This window comes from Drosophila takahashii, chromosome 3L (genome assembly GCF_030179915.1).
Source record: "Drosophila takahashii strain IR98-3 E-12201 chromosome 3L, DtakHiC1v2, whole genome shotgun sequence".
Classification (NCBI taxonomy): domain Eukaryota; kingdom Metazoa; phylum Arthropoda; class Insecta; order Diptera; family Drosophilidae; genus Drosophila; species Drosophila takahashii.
Window position 1 is genome coordinate 17,318,416 of NC_091680.1, and position 7,387 is coordinate 17,325,802.

Consider the following 7,387-nt stretch of genomic DNA (forward strand, 5'->3'; position numbering starts at 1 on the left):
CTCAGGCATTTTTTTTTTTGGTTTTACTATTTTTCATGGTCTGTGGCCTGGCAGACATCATTTTTTGTGGGCCCATAAAGTGTGAGTCTGTTTATTAAATTCTTTTGCGGCAAGTTCATTAGACAAAGAGCAAAAATTAATCAGCTTTTTTCCCCACCCAATTTCATTCCCCCTATCCGCTCATCAGCAGCATTAGAACAGAGTAAATGGCCTTTGAAAGTTGCACCGTTTTATATTCAGGAGCATTATATTTACCACCGAAAGTCCGGGAATGGATTGGGATCTTCGTAGAATGAAGAGAATAATGTTCTTTAAACAAATTTGAATTTTGGACAAAACAGTGCAACAAAGTTTCCAAAAATGAAATGTAACCCCGTTAAGTTCGTAACATAATACCCAATCAATTCAAACATTCGAATTAGCTGGAGAATTTCGAAAAAAAGCCATCGAAGAATTCCGGTTTTTATCCATAAATTCACAATCCAAATTTTCCTCGAAAAAATAAATAAAATTTACTAAAATGTAATTATTAAAGTTTGATTTATTAAATTTATATTTTTCCACTACAATACAATGTGCAATATATCTTATATGTAAGTTAACTCCTTATTTATCCTTTCCCAAGTAGTTCATTAACATCATGCTGAAGCTATAAATTCCCTTGGTCAACTGGAGGGCTGTGTTCATTGACAAAGGCGCCATATCGGCGGCGGTGAGGCAAACCTCCTTTTGGGCCTTGGCTAACATCAGGATAATTAGCTTCTCCTCCTTTACGGGCAGCTCGTACCACAGACAGTTTGTGTAGATCACACTCAGAAAATCCTCGTTCTAAAAGGCATAAATTAATTGTTGTTTTTTAAATGAAAACCGATTTAGTTACAGCATTTTCCACCAAAGTTCCCAGGCCGCAGAAAGTATATAGAGTTATGGCGGCGAATAATAGATAAAGAGGAGCTGCTGGCCAGGCTTTGATAAATATGCAAGAAATGGTGCACAAAAGTCCCACGCAAGTTGTGGAAAGCTGAACAAATAGCACGATGCTATAGATTTTCTTGGTGGTTTGAAGAATGCTGAAACGGAAATTAAGAAAGTCGAAATGTTAGTAAACCACCCAAAATACAATGATATTTCTCTCACCTCGAATACAACTGATGCCATGTCAAGAGATCACAGAGCATTGACCTCATTTTCGGGAACTCATTCCCATTAACAACCACCTCGTTGAATTCCTTCAGCTTTACGCAGAATATGTCCTTAATCAAAGGAACGTGGGTGACGAAAAGAAATAGGTACATATCCCCGCCGTAGTTACCAAATCCACCAAATGTAATTAGTGCAATGTGGACAGCGGTCAGCAACAGATGACCTCCATCGGTGGTGTGATCAAGTAGCGGCATCAGGAATTGCATGACCAACACCTTCTGGTGCAAAATCACCAAGTAATAGATTGGAAATGATATTATGAGACCCAGGAGAATAATGTAGACGAGCATAAAGCCAATGATCAGTTGCCAAGTGGTACGGATTCTTTGCTCCAGGCATTTAGCATATTCACCGCCCTTAGCGCCGTATTCCCTGGGAAGTAAAATAAAATATAATGAAATAAAATATTATAATTAAATATTAAACATTAAATTTACTGGTAGATTTCGTCGAATGTATTCTGAATTTCTCGCATCTGAGGAGCCATATTGGCGGTGACCAATAGTTTGGTTAATCCCTGGATTGCGGAGCCCACCATTGCAAATGCCTGCAGGATCACAGTGAGATCTCCGTTGATGACCACGCCCACGTAAATGGTATAGCCTGTGCAGGCGAAAAAGAAGCCAATGGCTCCAATTACAGTGTAGGTGAGCCACCACATTCGAAAATTCGGATCGGCCACATCATTTCCGCAGAATCCCACACAAAAACGGATCATACGAATGACTTTACGATATCGTTCTACAGGCTCGACTTTCGCCATTTTCACTGCCAACTTCTTGGAAACAATCTTAAAGGAAAAGTGTTTTCCAACGGCATGGAAAACCCGCTTTTATACTCTCGCCTTGTAGACATTTAATGTCAAAATATTGACGATTTAATAGAGGCATTTAGCAAAAAAAAAATCGATTCTCGGTAATTAAACACTCAAGGAAGCCTTTGAATACGTAATTAAATGCATTTTATATTTAAATTAATTATTAAGTCGAGAAACATTTATATCATATAATTTGATATTTATTTTATTATTTTTCTTGCATATAAGCAAAAATTTTATGATATATGGTATTATCTTATGGTTACTTATTCTCCTCATCGATTTACCCAAAAATCTATCTAAATTTATTCCATACCCATCATAGCGACTCCCACTCAAACGACTTTATGCATGAGCACATCTGACGCCCCGACCAGAAGAACACAATATAAGAAGAAAATCTCCACGCAATTGATTTAATATGAAATTTTTTAATAAAATTTGCTGGCGGAAAAAAAGTGAAATCCAAGAGGAAAAACAAGGAAAACGAGTGCGGCAGCGGGGGCAGCTCAAAATTATATCTATTTGCAGAGCGCACGAGTCCTGACGTGGAAATTTCGGGACAGGAAGTGAAAGTGAGGGGGAAAATGCGTAAGCGCCTAGGCTTTGGGCCAACAACTAATAAAGGCTATCAACAACAGTTCAAACAGCAGCAGAATCGCAAACAAAAACAACAGCAAGGACGCCAGGACAATGGGCACGAAATCAGCAAAACAGGATGAGGATGCTAGCAACGACGGCGCATACGCACTCAAGTGAATATTTTCTCATTTTCTTGCATTTAAGTTGAGTTCGCTTTGAAGTTTTGACATTTCATAAAGCGGCAGCGAAACAAATTTCGTTCTTCCTCATTTCGCTTTTATTTCATTTATTCGTTTATTCCATATATATTTTTTTCGATCGAAAATCCGGGCAAACAAAAGTAAAAGCGAACGCTCGGCGCACGCAGAAAAAAAGTTATATTCCCTGTTTAGTCACCCCTGCGAGAATGGAAGGTGTGGCCAAAAAAAAAAAACGACCCTCACAGGCCTACCCCCTGAAAAGTAAACGAAAGCGCCACCCTCACTTACGTCCGCACCATCACGGCGTATACTTAATATGGGCAAAAGGCCAAGACAACGGAGGCTTAAAGTAGCCATGGAAACATTAAAGACGCTGCCGGGCAGGTCAGTTGGCCCACAAAATTACTTGCTCGTTAGTTAGGAGCTGCCAGGTATTTGTACTCTCCTCCAATATAGTATCTCTTTCTCTCTCTCTCACACACACACACATACCCTGAGTGTCTCTGTCTCGCTTACTCGTTCAACCCTCAAGGGAAAAAAAAATTAAAAAGGTGGGCTGTCTCACGCTAATTTCCAGTCGAACACAGAACTTCTTCCAGTGGAAAGTGCGTGGCCTTTCCCGGCCACCGCACGCCAGGGGGCGCCACTGTATACACTGCAATTTTTTGAATCGGAAGGGGTTAGTTTTTAGATGTACATAAATGTAAAACTTAAAAAATTATAGCATCACTATCAATATTAAATATATTAAATATTAAAGATTATTAAATATTAGCTTAAATGAAATTTGATTTGCCTCTAAACAATCTAAAAAAATATTTTTTTTAAAGGATAACAACAAAAAAATTAAAAAACTTTATCATAAATTCTTTGGGAATAATTACAGTTACAATTTAATAGCCAGTTTTTTTATCATATATATAGGATATATCCTAAATGAGACGTGCATGATTTGTAAATTTTTGATATTAAAAACCTACTTTAGACTAATTTCTCTAATTACACTAACGTGCTTGCCCATTCTTAAGACCATTTCCCCACCTCCCCAACTTGGCGTCTGTGTTTGTCTCTAATTATATTTTAATTTGCGCAATCTGCCTGTTATTATTTCTGTGCACGGCAATTGCCTCCGAGTGTTTGCACTTCCCGGCGAACATTTTAATTGCAATTATGCCAGGACGTCGGCGAGGACAGTCCTCCAAGGAGTCTTCGTCCTTGCCGCAGGGCGTTTTGTTTGGCACGTAGCACCCGTGGCGCCCCTTCAATGGACACTAATTATTCCGGCCGGAGTTGGGCCGAGAAATTCGTGTCAAATCGAAAAGATTTCGTAGCCGCCCCCTTTTTGGGTAATTACATTTTGGGGAATGGAAGGAAATTGAGCGAGTGCACAAATTTGGAATGTTAAACAGGCGCTCGACTTGGGGTCAGCTTAAAGATGGTCCCCGGACCTTCGTGACCCTTTCGAGCGGCCAAACAATCGGGCTTGAGCAGTCGAATATTTTACATTTCCCATTTGCAATTTGCTGGCAACAACGAAAACAAGTCACGTACGGGCCAGCTCATTTCCTGTGCCATTTTGGGCCCGACAAAAGGTGTCAAACGGATGCAGGCAACGTGCCGCGTATGTCGAATGTCCTGCCAAGGACTCACCGGCTCCCCCCACCTCACAAGATCCTGTTGCTGCTGCCGTTCGTGGCTTGTAATCAAAGGAAAGCCGCGCCCCAAATTCACCGAACTTTAAACGTTTCTTAATTGTTAAACTGCCGGTGGGCGACTCCCCAATACTCGCAATATTTTTGTTGGGGGGACAGGACACCCTGAAGGACTGAAGACGATGGTCCACAATTAAGCTGAAGAAAAAACAAGCTAAAAGACAAAAACAGCAAAAGAGAAAAGGAAGAAAAACAGCGAAAAGCTGCACTAGGAAAAGTGAGCTCATATTTAATTTCACAGTATTTTGTTTGTAAACTTAAATATTTTCAAAAATGTTTTATTTGACTAATCATCGTTTATATATTATACTGAATATTTTATCTGGAATTTTTGAAGAAATTTAAATGTCTTAGGATATAATCAACATTTATTATGTTATAATCAGTGAGATTAATTTTGGATTGTTTAAAATACCCACAGACTGTTCATAAATTAATTTTAAATTTTCGTTGTTGTCGCAATAACTTTAAATTTTCTTCACATCTTTTGAAAAGTATTTTTTAATAAAAATAATTTTTATTTAACATCGGTATTATATACATACATACATTTAATAATTATTTTATATATTTTAAAATTGTTTGTTCATTTTTTTCATGGAATTTTATTAATTTACCCCAGTTTTGTCACAAGATTTTCTACATACCTCATTATTTCGAGTGTGGAAAATCCTGCCAGCGACTGGGCGTCATGTTAATTAATTTGCCAGGACATCCGAAGTTGGGCGGGGGGCGTGGCAACGGCAGACCGCGTGTTTATTTTATGCCGTCGCGCTTAAGTGGTAAGCCCCATTAACAACTGCCTGTCGTTTGGCGGGGAAATAATGGCGTTAGATCATCATCGTCGCCTTGGCCAGGGACAGAGCCAGGACAAAAAAAAGCGAGATAAAAAAAACAGTTGGGAGAATGGAAGGAACAGGACACTGGAGTCCTGCAGCCGGCCGTCTGTGCGTCATTTGAGCGCTGAAAGCTTTCAGCGTAAATTGTTGGAAATTAAGAAATGCTCGCCCCAGCCACCCACAGTTGTGTGTTTTTCTTGAGCTTCCTGCTCATATTTCATGGGTTCTGTTCTCTGTTGTTTTATAGCCGCCATTTGCTGCTCCGCTTTCTCTGTTTTTCCCTCCTGCCGAACGGGAGTTTCCATTGTTAATGTCCTGGCAACCGCAAATGGCGCCACCCATGTCCTGGCAGCGGTGTTTTTCTTTAATTTAGTCGGCAAGACGGCTGCCCAGTGGCTTCCTTGTGGGCCCGTGGGCCGCTTACAATAATTAGATGTAACGGATATTGTAATTGGTGTTAAATTGCGTCAGAGGCCGTGTTAATGTTTGTCATGCTTGTGGTTTCCCGGCAGTCGGGGACATTTTCCTTTTTCTCTCCTTGGTTTCATTCCGGCTTATTTGGGAGGGTGGGCTTTATTTGTTTTCCATGGCTGACTGCTTGTTTTATGGTTTATTTAACGACTGCCTTCCTTCAAGCACTTTACGCGGCAATGTCTGCGAAGGAACTAAGTTTCTTAGGCAGTCTCCTCTACTTCTTCTACCTGGCGTGTCTCGAGTCCTGGGAATCCTTTTTGCCTCAATTAGCATGACAATCGACACGGACAAGTTCAGTTGACGAACAATGCGAGACAGGAAAGGTAAAAAGTGCTTTGCTCAATGGCACAAGAACCAGTTTCCTGGTGGCAACATGACAGGATATGATTGAATTGAATATATACATGCGCATAACATACAAATTTGAATATGAGAAACGGGACCTCAAAAGAGCAATCCCAGCATTCTTGGGTTGCGTGTGAAAGTATTTTTAAAATACTGTAGATGTCTTTGAAATAAATTTCGGCACCAGAAAATAATCTTAGATCATCAAAATGTTCAAAATTCTTAAAAAATAAATCAAGGTTTCTGACTTTTGAATTATATAATTTTTTAAATCTGTGAACAATTTTACTTTAAGGGCTAGTACTCAACCCAACAAAAAGTCGTCCAAAACAAAAAAAATTCATATGAAAAGCAACGTCAAAAAATTTTGTTTCATATGAAGTTTTTGTTTTGGACGACTTTTTGTTCGGTTAAGTACTAGGCAAAAAATACAATTAAAATTGTTTATAACATAAAAATCATTTACTTAAGTTAGAAAAAGTGAAAAAGGTTTTTTTCCGAAAATTAAAATTTTTATAAGGTTTTTTTTTCTGAGCATGTTTTTTTTGAGTATGATATTTAAGCGCTCTAAAATATAATTTTGCAGTGAATATTTTTCCCAATCGACCGTCTACCGTATTTTGTAAAATTCAATTTACAGCAGCACCCCAAGGAGCAAAGTTTCTGCTGGAAGGCGAGAAAATTCTGGGCATAAATCACACAGGATAATTTGCATAAGTTGGCAGGCCAAAGCAAAATCAGCAGCAGCTAAAAATGTTTATGGCCTTTTCGCTTGTGGCCACGCCCCGTATTGTGCTGACCCCCGCCCCCTTGGAAAATTCCCTAATCAAATTAGCAACAGTTAACCGGAAGTGCGAAAATCCGCAAGCTGCATTGTTTGCTCTGTGTGTTTATTTTTGGCTTTGTTGCAGTTTGGGTTTTGTGTGGTGCATTTATTTCGATTTGATTGTTGCCCTCACAGCGGGTTTTTCGCACTCGCACATTTGCATTTTTGGATAATTTTTGCATTTCGGTTTTTGCATTCTGGCATTTGCATTTGAATGTTCGCGTGCGTTGCATGAATCATTCATGTTCAAGTTTCTGATTCGTATTCGGATTCTGATTCTGCAGCGGCTGGTGATGATTCAAGTATCGATTTGCATTGATTTGCATTTCAATTGCAGTTTTTCGACACTTTACAATGGATTATGCTGCAGTGTGATTTATTTATGGCCA

The 7,387-nt window shown here is 39.2% G+C and overlaps 1 protein-coding gene across 1 annotated transcript; it reads right to left on the reverse strand.

Annotated features, from left to right (window-relative positions):
* Window positions 1-576: 576 nt before the first annotated feature.
* Or67d (Odorant receptor 67d) lies at window positions 577-5,658 on the reverse strand. Its single transcript, XM_017140519.3, has 5 exons — window positions 5,536-5,658; window positions 1,641-1,993; window positions 1,138-1,575; window positions 881-1,070; window positions 577-828 (listed from the first exon to the last, which is right to left on the reverse strand). Exons 1-5 carry the CDS (start codon window positions 5,656-5,658, stop codon window positions 607-609), a joined length of 1,326 nt encoding a protein of 441 aa, XP_016996008.2. The 3' UTR covers window positions 577-606.
* Window positions 5,659-7,387: the final 1,729 nt, after the last annotated feature.

Bases quoted from the DNA above. Each gene is read 5' to 3' on its own strand.
- Or67d (XM_017140519.3), bottom strand. From the start codon at position 5,658: ATGGAAACTCCCGTTCGGCAGGAGGGAAAAACAGAGAAAGCGGAGCAG. The intron at 1,071-1,137 runs GTGAGAGAAATA...TTTCCGTTTCAG, and splicing joins TGGCATCAGTTGTATTCGAG to CATTCTTCAAACCACCAAGA. The intron at 829-880 runs GTAACTAAATCG...TATGCCTTTTAG, and splicing joins GAACTTTGGTGGAAAATGCT to AACGAGGATTTTCTGAGTGT.